The 13,745-nt window shown below is 44.1% G+C and overlaps 2 protein-coding genes across 2 annotated transcripts; both read left to right on the forward strand.

Moving 5' to 3' along the window:
• The first annotated feature begins 1,102 nt into the window (after positions 1 to 1,102).
• hoxa3a (homeobox A3a) lies at positions 1,103 to 7,094 on the forward strand. Its single transcript, XM_083646218.1, has 3 exons — positions 1,103 to 1,339; positions 3,526 to 4,105; positions 6,072 to 7,094. Exons 2-3 carry the CDS (start codon positions 3,643 to 3,645, stop codon positions 6,863 to 6,865), a joined length of 1,257 nt encoding a protein of 418 aa, XP_083502344.1. The 5' UTR covers positions 1,103 to 1,339; positions 3,526 to 3,642; the 3' UTR covers positions 6,866 to 7,094.
• A 3,981-nt stretch (positions 7,095 to 11,075) lies between these two features.
• hoxa2b (homeobox A2b) lies at positions 11,076 to 13,566 on the forward strand. The gene is made up of 2 exons (XM_083646219.1): positions 11,076 to 11,835; positions 12,504 to 13,566. Exons 1-2 carry the CDS (start codon positions 11,472 to 11,474, stop codon positions 13,211 to 13,213), a joined length of 1,074 nt encoding a protein of 357 aa, XP_083502345.1. The 5' UTR covers positions 11,076 to 11,471; the 3' UTR covers positions 13,214 to 13,566.
• Positions 13,567 to 13,745: the final 179 nt, after the last annotated feature.

Consider the following 13,745-nt stretch of genomic DNA (forward strand, 5'->3'; position numbering starts at 1 on the left):
AACACGAATCAGCATTTTGGCCCAAAACAAAGGAGTAAATAATTATACAAATCGCCTTCTTCTGTTTGGAAAAAGAAAAAGCCACGTTGGCTAAAAAAAATCCTCATGCGTGAATTTTTGTCCCACTCACCCTCCCACGCCGTCCGTGTGTTCTACCTTTTTAATTGTGTCGTTGAATCTGCGTCCCAGAGCCTCAAACCAGCAGAGAAGCTGCTCTGGACGTGTTTACAGCCTGAAGAAGCGAGAGGACATAAATCTTTTTTTTTTCTTCTTTTGGCTGCAAAAGACACCATTACCATGCATAGGGATTCCCCCTGCTGTCGGCTCTGCTCTCCCCTGCTCCTCGCTGCATGTCCTCTGCTCGCCTTTTGGTGATGAAACTTCTGTCCATTTTTCACACCCAGCTCCTGGTGGGGTTTTTCCCTTGATATACAGCGAACAAGGCTTTGATCCGTTTTTGTTTTCTCATCACATAAATAGCATGCTGTATTCTCCATTCCCCAAAAAGCCATGCAGCCAGTCGCTCATAATCAGAGGAATATTTGACGTTGAAAGGAAAACGAATTGCCCGGAGGATTGAGAATCATTATGCCCAAAATGTTGGCTAATGATTAAGCCGTGAATAGAAGCCCTTGTCCCATGGAAATGGGAATGCATCGTGGTCAGCCATTGTTTTCTCCTCTGCTCCACCATAACATCCAGTAATAATTCCACTCAGAACGTGGAGTAAATAATAACAAACGATTTAAAACACGTTGAGGATGGGCTTGTAACGATATATATGTATTTTTTTTCTACACATACTACCTCATTTGGTGGGGGGGGGGGGGGGGGGGGGGGAGAGGCAGCCACTTTGATTTGAACTGGCTTTCCAAGGCGCTACTTCATTTGCATAATTTTTCTTGTCTATGGTGACGCTGTGGTTCGGGGGAGTTCACTGGTGTCTGCATGGTACTGGTGAAGGATCACATAGTCCAGCAAAGCCCCGGCTGTGTTTAATATTGCTATGAAGCCCTGGTCATTGCTCTCTATAGCATGTGATAAGTTCAATCGTGGGGCCAGATAGCTCTTATCTCGCTGACCCGACTGCTCACGCCTGCTTTCGTAATCTCGGTTTACCCATCCACGTCGAATAGGGGAAAAAAAAAGAAAGGGGTTTCTCTCGACTCTTCCCTTTTTGTGTCCGCTAATGCCTGGTGCATGGCAGGGCGCAGTCTGCCGCTGCGTTACCCAGACAGCTCTCCCTTTAAACTTTTTCTCTGGATTACTGCTTTGATCGATTTCGTCGCTGAATGAGAAAATATTGCTTGGTGCTCTGCATTCGTCGTCAGAGGATAAGGTAAGCAGGCCAGAAATAGGCTCCCTCGGTTGTAAATGGCGGAGTTTGTGTGTCGTGCGGTGATTTATCACCGTATGACTTAGATCTCGGTTCAGGAAGAGTTCACACACACAGTCAGGCAGCCAGATTTCTCTAACGTGGAGCAGAGGGCTGAGCTCAAGTCTGTCTTTTGTCTCTCTTTTCTATACCATTTATTACTATCGCTCTACCTCCACTGGAAATACACCAAAAAAGCTTTCTGATATCCTTTCCAGGTCGTCATTTGAAGAGCAGATGTACTGAAGAGATCTTCTTTCATTCTGCGGTTTACTTGCGTTGAGGGCGAACTGAGTGGCTCTGATTTTATACAGATTTGCCTGTCGTTATGCACTGCTGTGCAGAGGCGGAGTTGTTGGACATTTTCTCTATCTGTTTTCTTCCTGTTCCTTTTATGATAGTTTAAGTCTAGTCGTAGGTCGAAGTAGATCTGCTAACTGTGAAATAAGACAGCAATCAGATCGTTATTGCATTCACGTTTTACTATTAGGCCTATAATGACCCATAGCAGTTTCAGCAAATGTTTAAGTTGAAATAGATATTTTTTTGTATTTATGTGTCTAAAAAATATTATTTTTGTGTCGAAACTGGCTTTGTAACTATAACTATAAATAACCATATACTGCCAGACAACTATAGCCCACTGAAATCTAACCCATATACCTACAGAACAAACAAAAGAATTGCATGATTTCAGCTCGGAACCAAGGGAATGAATGAGTGCTGTTTTTTATTTTTCCCTAACATTAATTGGAAGCTATTATTATTATTATTATTATTATTATTATTATTATTATTATTATTATTATTATTTATTATTATTATTTATTATTATTATTATTATTATTATTATTATTATTATTATTATTATTATTATTATTATTATTATTATTATATTTTGTTATTGTTTGTTATTATTATTATTATTATTCTTATTCTTATTATTATTATTATTATTATTATTATTATTATTATTATTATTATTGCCTCCACTCCTGGCTCGTTAGAGCTCGTCCTCAGTGCATGATTTCTATAGCCTATAGTATACATAGAATATCTCAACGCACCATTATTTCAATGGTATGTCACATAATATGAAAGATTTCCCAAAATTGACCTGTAGATCTATGTCGATTATGCTTGATAGTTTCCCCAATAATCTTTCAGTGGCTGTGATCCCCATGGTTACATGAGTGAATTATGGCAGTGGTTTAGCAGCAGGCTAGCTGTGCATCCCGGGCTTCTGTTCGCCTGAGTACCGGGCTTGCCTGCTCACCGGGCCGCTCATTCCGAGCAGGCCGTTTCGGCCCACTGACCCCCATATATCACCGCGACGGGCCGCCGCGCAGACAGCACCGACAGCAGCCATTATTATGGGCCTGCAAGGAAAAGTTCACACCGTGGTCATGGAGATGCACGGATGCCCGCCCGGTTTTTCAGGTTTCCTTGTGGCTCTTCCATTTATCTTGCAGCTCACATGCAAAGAAAAAGAAAAAAGGAAAAAAAAAGAATGCGGTTGTTTATGCTTTGCGCCAGGTGGCCGAGGGAGCACAACGCATTGAGGTCTATCCTGTTACTGATGGAAGATTGTTTTTTAAACCAATAGTGAGAAACAAAAATAGACCCAGTGCACTCACAAAGAGCTTTAGCTAAAATATGTTTTCACCTGCTGCATATAAATAAGCTAATTATGATGATATCCCAGCAACAGAATAACTGCATACCAGCAGAATTACAATATTCATTTGAAATATTAGCAGCATATAGCCTCGGATCACTTGCCCAATTGCCCAGTTTATATTAGTAGCCCTAAGAGCATTAGGTGTATTACTATGTGCAATATCCATACAGTTTCATGTTTATAGGCTAAAAAACCTAAAATGCCATGTCTTTTCTTGTTAGGCATTATAACTGATTTGGAATTCTGAAATGCTTTTGAAAACGTTTTTGTTTTGATGTTGCTTGGCACAGATGGTTATACAAGGTTAGTGTGTGCCTTTGTGCCCTGTGTAAGCCATAAGGTAAACGGTAATAGTCTCCAGAACTGTTGGCCCTATCTTGCCTCCATAGTCTCTCGTGTCAGGCCTGTATTGAAAAGTAAGATGGATCGCCACCATTTCTTCTCCTCACAGTGCTTCTTGTAACCCTAGGTTCACCCGAGGAGGCCATTGGCGGAGAGGCGTCACGTGACCACGGGGTGCCAATGTTATTCTACAAGGGTGTCAAGACCCTGTCAGTTTCTGAAATAAATATTGGGAAACGGCGAGATGCAAAAGGCAACCTACTACGACAGCTCCGCAATTTACAGTGGCTACCCGTATCAAAGCGCAAATGGCTTCAGTTATGATGCCAATCAGGTCCAATATCCCCGGGCCTCTCATGTGGAAAGTGAGTACCATCGACCTGCCTGCTCCCTGCAGTCTCCTGACGGCTCCGTGGCTCTGCAGAAGCCGGGGGAGATGGCGGAGAGCTGCGACAGGACCACAGCCATTCAGGCGGCACAGTCCACGGTTCATCCCGAAAGCAATCAACCGCAGGTGCCGGTGTCAGGCCCACCCCCTCCTCCACAATCACCCGGTGCTATCAGCCAAAACACAAGCAACGGGTCCAACCAGCCCAGTGCCAAGAACGGCTCCCCGACCTCCGCACCTCGCAGCAAGCATATCTTCCCCTGGATGAAGGAATCACGTCAGAACACCAAGCAGAAACCCACTAGTAGCTCCAGTTCAGGTACTTGGCCTAAATCAGTGGTGATCACACACACACACACACACACACACACACACACACACACACACACACACACACACACACACACACACACACACACACACACACACACACACACACACACACACACACACACACACACACACACACACACACACACACACACACACACACACACACACACACACACACACACACACACACACACACACCGATAGCCTATGACCTATTAATCCACAAATATTCCTTTTGACCAATAATCTAATATGTAATGTACCAGTGCATACAATTACTATTATACATTTTATCCTATACCAAATCCACAATCCGCACTGGATTCCACCATTTGGTCTCCCAATGCCCTGCAGCTGACCTGTCCCTACAGTAAACACGCATCTCCTCTGATCACACAATGTTCCCAGCGAGACAACAAACAAACACACACAACAGTTGTTTCAGTTTGTCCTGCTGTTTTGATTAGAGGAATTCTTGGTGGGTGGGGGGCGCTGCTTGTTTACCATAGAGCCAACCTAAAGTTCAGGGATGCTAACATTCCCATGGCCCCCTGATTTCTCATTTCTTACTCCCCCCAATACAGGCCTATTATGCTGTGGGTCGTTTTCTAATGTACTTCTCTGACAGTTGAAAATGGAAAGCAGTGGGACGCCATTCATTCTGGCTTTCTCTCCAGGAGCCAATTCAATCTCATCATTCGTGATGATCATGGCAGTTCTCGAAGACGTTGTAAATTATGTTTGGGAAGGTATTTTCGTATTTTTTTTAATATAATTGACACTGTAAGGTGCTAACATTTATGCAAAGCCTTTACGCACCTATTCAAGTCTGATTACAACCTTTTGTATAATGGCATATTTAAGTTTTTACGCATGCGGCAGGCCTTTTACGCACGTCTCCAAAATGCGTCTCATTTATGAACCGGTCATTTACAAGCATTTTCAAATTGAATTAAAGAATAATCGTGTAATAATCATAGTAATCACTCGTAATTGCCCTTGTAGAAAGTACACGGCTATTTCCAGTGTTAAGTTCTCTTTCCATCTCTGGAACAACCTAATGGGTTAGATTATGTCATGCTGCATTCCTTGGGTTTGGTCGACTGCTAGTGAAATTTATTACGTGTTGGCCGCCTGCCACAGCGGTAAGTAGACCAACACCTTGCTGTTCTGCAGCCAAGCTCCAGCCTCTTGGAAAGGCTTATCAGCGAGGGCAAGGCGAGCTGCTTTACACACCCCGAGGAATACATAATGCTTGTGTTTGCATTACGCGTGTGCTACCGTGTGACTACGGAGAACGATGAGGGTCAAAATGCTTTAGTAGGAAATCTAAGGTTAGCTGGTTGCATATCAGGTATTGACCTAACTCGGTTAAAAAATGTTCGTGCTTTGCAGAATTTCAGTTATATAGTGCGCAGGAGCGCATTCTGCATACATTGATTGTTAATTGTCTTATGGCACCCTGATGATAACCTCTGTGCTGCGCAGTAGGGAGCAGATTTATCAAAATCTTGGGATGGTTGCAGAGAGAGAGAGAGAGAGAGAGAGAGAGAGAGAGAGAGAGAGAGAGAGAGAGAGAGAGAGAGAGAGAGAGAGAGAGAGAGAGAGAGAGAGAGAGAGAGAGAGAGAGAGAGAGAGAGAGAGAGAGAGAGAGAGAGAGAGAGAGAGAGAGAGAGAGAGAGAGAGAGTCAATGATGAAGCCTTTATTTGCAGTATAGGCGAGCAGGGCATATTTATCTAGTAAGCAAACTCTCTCTCTCCCTCTCTCTATCCACACCTCCAGCCCACTCTCTGATGTGGGAGATTTGTTATCAGCTGTGTGCGTGTTGTCACACTGTGATTTGCTTTCTGTTTCACTCTCTTCTCCTCTCTCTCCCTCCCTCTCTCACACACACACTGGAATGGATTACTGATTGACATCCTCCTCTCTCTCTTCTCCTCCTCACTGACAGTGGAGAGTTGCCCCGGAGACAAGAGTCCTCCGGGGTCAGCAGCGTCGAAGAGGGCCCGGACAGCTTACACCAGCGCGCAGCTCGTGGAGCTCGAGAAGGAGTTCCACTTCAACCGGTACCTCTGTCGGCCCCGGAGGGTGGAGATGGCCAACCTGCTAAACCTCACCGAGAGGCAGATCAAAATATGGTTCCAGAACCGCAGGATGAAGTACAAGAAGGATCAGAAAGGCATCGGAATGATGCCTTCGCCCGGGGGACAGTCCCCTCGGAGTCCCGTGGGCCCAGGCTCCGGTGGGGTAGGAGGAGGCGGGGGATACCTCAACTCTATGCATTCTCTTGTAAACAGTGTACCTTATGAATCGCATTCGCCTACATCTTACAACAAACCCCATCAAAATGCATACGGCATGGCCACGTCATACCCCCCTCCTTTGAACAGCTCCCTCAACAACTGCCCGCCCTCCCAGAAGCGGTATCCCGGGACCGACTCGGCCACGCCCGAGTATGACGCGCATCCCCTCCAAGGCAATGGCAACTACGGGACGCACATGCAGGGCAGCCCCGTTTATGTCGGCGGAGGCTACATCGACTCCATGCCCAGTTCCGGGGCCTCGGTTTTCGGTCTGACCCACCTCCCGCACCCGCCGTCTGCAAACATGGACTACAACGGAGCAATCACAATGGGCAACAGTCACCATCATGGAGTGTGTGATCCGACCCCGACGTATACAGACCTAACGCCGCACTACTCTCAGGGAAGAATCCAGGAAGCGCCCAAACTGACGCATCTGTAGCGGTGGCGCAGCCCGGATCACTCCGCCCATTGTCTTATCCACCTCCAGACACATTACTGCTTTGTTTCCGCGCCTCCTCATGGCTCCCACCGTCTCTCTGCCTTTGTTTATGTTCTCTATAGTTTGATGTGTGAAGTAGCGTAGGAAAAATAATCACGACTTGCTTGAATTTTTTCTCTCTTTTCTCGTGTCATTGTCCCACAAAGACCTTTATCTGGGCTATAGGACGTCAGGCGCGGGAGGGGTTTGGGGAGGGGAGGGGGGGGGGGGCATTATATGCATAGGCCTATTTAATCTTTTTTTTCTTGTTTTAAAATCGAAAATCAAACAGGGTATTATGAACAAATCGTATTTCTTTTTCAATGTGAATTTGTCCGTCTTTTATTTATCCGCATTTGAAGAATTGTGTTTTGCATTTTGTTGCACTTGTGAAAGGATCCTCCAGAGCCACGAGTTGGGATTATGAGGGAAATACATTTTCAGAAGGAGGGTCTTGAGCTTACACACAACCTCCCTTGCTTGTGTTGTTCTGATGGACTTTTCTAATGTTATTTATTTTGTTCAGTGTAAAGATAAGAGTCCTCTAGTATTATTTCACCCTGCGCTATTTGTGTGGGGAGAAGGTTGGTGGAAAATAGCGTCCTAGCCCTTTCCAGCCCATACTTGTCTGCAGAAGCTCCTCAGCAGGACACTGCTATGTTGCTATTATGGTTTCCATTTTTCTTCTTCGAGGAGGTGTTTTATTTTCCCAACGAATGTAAAATCAATCAATCATGCAATAAGGGTGGAAAGAAGGACACACGTTTAACAGTTTCTTTATTGAAGTAAAAAGAAACAGATATCATCTTTTTTTTTCAATGTCATACATTCCATGCTGCTCCAGTTCGAAGAAATAAATAAATAAATGAATTGAAATATAATTATAGTATATCCTTCAGTTGTAATTTTGGCGTATCCCAGAAACATTACACAAAAACACAGAATAAATAAACAACACAGTGTCCCCAGCAACACCAGACTATTATATCTCTATCTTTGCCATAACTGAGATAAAATCATCAAAGAAGCTATAGGCTACAACTATATCAGGTCAATAATACGACAACATTTGTAAGACAGTAGGCTATTCATTGTAAATAACGAAAATAAAGCGTCTTTTTTTTATTAATAAACAATACATGTTAAAATTATATAGGCATTATGTGCAGAAAAATATATAACATCAATAGCCATAATTAATGTTCAATAACATCAAAGGGAACGGCTGAAAAGAACGTCAAATATTGAATAAAAGCTACTTGATTTTTTTGCCCTCCTTTCCATTCGACATGAAGGAAACATTCGGGTGGCCTTCTCCCCTCCTCTCATCTGCGTAGGCACATCCATAATAATAAAAATGTCACCCAGGTCCTTCTGGAGACCCTGCAAGAAGACAACAAGCTAAATGAGAAATCGTTGGAAAAAATAATTCCCTGGTAAATTCAGTCAGTCAAATGTAGTCAGAGGGAATGCAGGCTCTAACGCGGGGCTTATTTCCCTGTTATTTTACTTATTTACAGACGCCAACAAGCCATTGAACACGAATACTTCTCAGTGGAAATTACACATCACCGAAAAGCAAATCAGCAGTGACGAGGTGAAAATTGTGAGGGGCAAAATATTTTTCTGTGGATACTTTGGCGAAATATAGGATGGTTGTATATAATTTACCCTCTATTTTTTTGTATTGTATTTATTTAATTTTTTAATTTCAGATATACAATAAGTACCGAGCATTTCAGAATTTTCACAAGCAAAAATACAGACAGAGGTACAGCTAACGTTTTGTTCTGTATTTTTCTCGCGTTGTTTAAAAAAAAGCAATTATTTCCCACATTACCTCTCTCAAATTAGCAATACCTTTCTGTATTAACTATGTTTAGTTTGTTTTGATTATGCTTATGTTGCCTTTGTGTAACAGCATATCATTTGATCACACTAATTTTAACCCCAAGAAATGGTTTTCAGCTGAATATGATTGATATTACAGGGCATGGACATTACTAGCCCTGACATATGGTTAGCAGGGGAACCTAGAACAATTGAACCATGGTGTGTCAGTGTAAAAAAGGCTGATGTACTGAGCAATTCTGGATCCAACACACGCACACGCGCCCGCGCGCGCGCGCGCACGCACACACACACACACACACACACACACACACACACACACACACACACACACACACACACACACACACACACACACACACACACACACACACACACACACACACACACAGCGAGACACTGATTTGACCCATATGTGCCATACACAGGTATAGCGCGTAAATAACGTTTTTTTTTTTAGCTGAAATAGAAGATTTGTATTTCTTTCATTGCATTTCTATTCGTGGGAAAGTGGTCCTAAATCAATCCTGCTGTAAAGAGAAGTGTGTAGGACAGGCTGGGGTCCACTAAATGCCGCCACCCACTCCTTTCCCTGCACAAAGCCTGTGCGTAATTCCAAAAAAGCCATCCATCTCTTCCCTAGCAACTCTGTCCTCCACCACTCTGCCTGATCCCCTCGAAAACCTGCAAGTGTTCTAAAACGAAAAACATAATGTTGTTATGTAAAACACTAATGCAAAGACCGAGTAAAACGTTGCGTTGCCCTACTCACCGTTGGCGCATTACCGCCTCCTCATAAAGGAAATCGTTGCATCGTTTGGTTGGCTTCTGATTTATCTTTTAAAACATCCCTCCAGCGACAGCCCGGCTAAAACTGCGAACAGAAACTGGTTCTAATCTGAGTGACCAGTGTTTCTCACCACTTCCTGGCTGCATTTGATCCGGGGGAGAGTTAGAAGCCTTAAATGTGTTGTGAGGGCACCGAGCTGTCAGACCTTTTGGCGAGTAAGATTGATCGCGCACAGGCTTCCAGGACTCTTTGTTTGGTATATAAGCAATAAACTGAGAGAGGCCTACCACTTCTCTTCCTCTCCTCTCTTACTCACAATTCCATTTTTGGGGAGTGAAAATACAACATGTACTGCTTGACGAAAAACATCCCAGATGTGTCTTTCACAGATTATTCTGGAAAGCTATAAAACCAAACACTGCGGGGAAGAGCCAGTCAATAACATAGCCATCTGCATAATAACCCGGCGATGGATTCCTAAATGGATAATTCTAACGGCGTTGGTGTTTGTTTCGTTGCAGTTACAGGCCGAATTAATACTGGAAATGCAATAGAAATAGTCGTTTTCAGCGGAGACATGTCTTTCTCTCCATTCTTGCTACTGTCACCCAACAATTCTGCTGTAGGTTTCCGCAGTGCCAGACACCTCAATAAGGAAGCTTCTTAAATATGATTAGAGTAAAGATTATGAGAATGCGGTTGTTACTGTATAGACTTGCAATCTTTGGAAATCGAACATTTTGACTATTGGCTCTATTGGATCAAAACAGAGGAGCGATTGTGTGTGGGTTTCACTCTGTGTATATGTGTTTGTATGTGTGTATGTGTGTGTGTGTGTGTGTGTGTGTGTGTGCACGCGTGCGCATGACCTTGTTACAAAATCGACCTTTTGTGGATTAAAACGAAAATGCACATGTAAGCTAGCTACGAGGTTTAATATAATAATGGTCTGCCTATTCATAGCCTATACAATAATGTTTGTGTGGGTGAGTGTATCTGTCTGTTTACAAGTTTATAGACTACCTCTGTAAATGTTAAGCTATTGTTATGGGATGAAATGGTCTTAACGTTTCAATCAGTCAGTGCTACCCTGATTACATAATGGTTTTATGATTTTATGGCGATGCACATGTCAATGGATATATTGTATCTCATTATTTTGTTTTTATAGTAAATCTTTGCAGCCTGCGTTACATTTGTGAGTATCACATTTTCGTCTGAAGTAGAGACATCACAGACACAGAGCTACTGAACACATTGAATTGTTGGGGTTTGTTTCTGTCAAGAAGTCTCAATATCAGTTTTTTGGGGTGTTTTTTTTTCTCACCCAGCCTGCCTATATGAATAGCTACTGGCGAGGTGTGTGTGTGTGTGTGTGTGTGTGTGTGTGTGTGTGTGTGTGTGCACGCGCGGTGGGGGCGTTCTCGACTGACATCCTCAAACAATACCAGAAAGAGGAGTGCACGAATCCGCGCACCCTAGGCTGGGGCTCCTTCCCTGTAATAGTGCGCGTCAGCCATTCTTAAAAAACACATTTTGTAGCTTAGTGGAGTGGACTGCAAGGGCGAGAGGGGGATAAACTGAGCGGACAAAGATGTAAATAAAAACAGTCGTCTCCCAACTGAGCTTGGCGTTCTTTACCAGAGTTTTTGGATCAATCAGGCAGACAGTGGCTTCTTTTGATTAAACCCCAAATTGTCATTGGGCAGAGGTAATCATGTGACAGGCAATTCGGTCCAATTTCAACCTTGTCTCCATGAATTCAATAGTTTAATAGTAGCTCGGTCCCCATACGGCCGTAATCAGTGACATAGAAAAAACACTACCAGGAGATTTTTTTAATGATTTTTTCTCTCTCCTTCTCGCTGAGCCGCAACATTTATAAAAATACGCGTGCAAACTTTCCTCGGCTCTCAGGGAGCGGAGATGAATTACGAATTCGAGCGAGAGAGCGGTTTTATCAATAGTCAGCCGTCGCTTGCTGAGTGCCTGACATCTTTCCCCCCTGTCGCTGATTCATTTCAAAGTTCATCAATCAAGAGCTCGACGCTTTCACGCCCGACACTGATTCCTCCTCCCTTTGAGCAGACCATTCCCAGCCTGAACCCGGGCAGCCATCCGCGGCACGGCCGGCCCAGGCACAGCCCCGACGGATGCAGCCCGCTGCCCACCGCCTCCTTACCCCCGGAGTACCCCTGGATGCGGGAGAAGAAAGCCTCCAAGAGGAACCACCTGCCGACCTCCACCGCTACCACCATCTCCAATGGACCTGTGTGCTTCTCCCCGAAAGGTGGGTGATTTCAAAACAATGATATTTACTGCAAAACGCAGAGTGGAGAGGCAAACGCACACTGCGCAGGTCGTATAGCTATGTTTACTATCTGTTGCTAGATCCTAGCCCAGTGCGCAGGCCTTTCCAAAACGAATAGAGTCGTTTTTTTAATCCATGGTAGATTTATGGATATTGGTTTGATATGGTTGTCTGAAGAAAGAAAAAAGTTTGGGCAAAGTTTTTGGTAATGTAAGATGATTTATTCCCCTAGCCGTGCCAGAGTTTTGATGTGTGACAGTAATGAAGAGTGATGGAGTGCCGTTGCCGAGGAGGGCAGCTGGAGCATTCATTAGTATCCCACACAAGCCTGGACCTCACTGCCTTTATAGTGTGGCTCTTAGCTGGCTTTTGCTTCGATTTGAGCTCATCTGGGGCGTTATATTTATGTGTATAACAATGATTTCACAAGTAGCTTTATGCAGTAATGATTATGGGATAAAAAGCTAGGCTATAAGCTTGGGTTAGTAGCTCCAGCGGCCATTTTGCTGCAGTGTGTTGTGAGGCATTCTCTAGTGGCTGCTGGTAGCCAACGCTGGATTCACAAGCTGAAGCTAGTGTGTTATGTAACATATATGTGGGCTTCTTTCGTTTTAATCTCACGATATCATGGTGCTTTTCTTTCCCAGGCTCGCCTGAGATTGTGGAGAGCGGCGGGGGAGGAGGGGGCTCCCGTCGGCTGAGGACAGCATACACCAACACCCAGCTGCTGGAACTGGAGAAGGAGTTCCACTTCAACAAGTATCTGTGCCGGCCGAGGCGGGTGGAGATAGCGGCCTTGCTGGACCTGACCGAGAGGCAGGTCAAAGTGTGGTTCCAGAACCGGCGGATGAAGCACAAGCGGCAGACCCAGAGCAAGGAGAACCACAACGGGGATGGGAAAGGGCCAGGCACCGACGACGGCATCCACAGCGACGAGGAGGACGATAGCCCCCTGTTTGAGGGGAGCGGGGCCCTGCTGGAGAGAGATACCTGCTCCTTTCAGTCCAACTCACAGCTCCACAATGGCGAGACCATGGGCTTTGCTGCTGCGCCGCTGAACAGCAATGACAAAAATCTCAAACATTTTCCCAACCCGTCACCCACTGTTCCGGGCTGCCTGTCAACAATGGGCCCTGGCTCGGCATCTGGCCCGGACAATGGTGCCAGTCCCCCGGCCCTGGATGTTTCTATACACGATTTCCAAGCTTTCTCCTCGGATTCCTGCCTACAGCTCTCCGATGCAGCCTCGCCGAGCTTGTCAGAGTCTCTGGACAGCCCCGTGGACATTTCTACGGACAGCTTCTATTTTTTCACGGAGTCCCTAACTACAATCGACCTGCAGCATCTGAACTATTAACTGAAATCAATCAAAATAACTTTTTCCTTTATTTTTATCCGGGGCAATGAAAGTCAGGCTACGATGGTATTAACTTTAATGTTAATTTTGTGGTTATTTGTATATTCGGCACATTTATTCTATTGATATTTGACTTGACGATTAATTCAAGGTAAGGATGAAATTAAATCATTGAAATAGATCTACTCAAACTTGTAATTACCATAACAAATTGATCTCTTGAAATGGAAATTTTGAGTGTATGTGAATAATTATACAATATTAGGCCTATGGAACCTGGTCATTTTTATTTTTGTATAGCTTCCAATGTCTTGGATATTTTTGTTAGAATACAATTAACTTGCTACAATCTGTTTCTGGTGTTCTGACTCGTTTGTCTTTTTCTTTTCGCGGGTGGAATATTTTACTTGAATTATTCATGTAGAAAATATGCAAAATAAAAAGAAGTAGGGCATAGAAACATATAGATGTTATGCAAATGTTAACAACAGGTTGCCAATGAATATAAATAGTCTACTATGCTGGACAATTG

The sequence above is a fragment of the Poromitra crassiceps genome (genome assembly GCF_964638095.1).
Source record: "Poromitra crassiceps genome assembly, chromosome: 11".
Lineage (NCBI taxonomy): Eukaryota > Metazoa > Chordata > Actinopteri > Beryciformes > Melamphaidae > Poromitra > Poromitra crassiceps.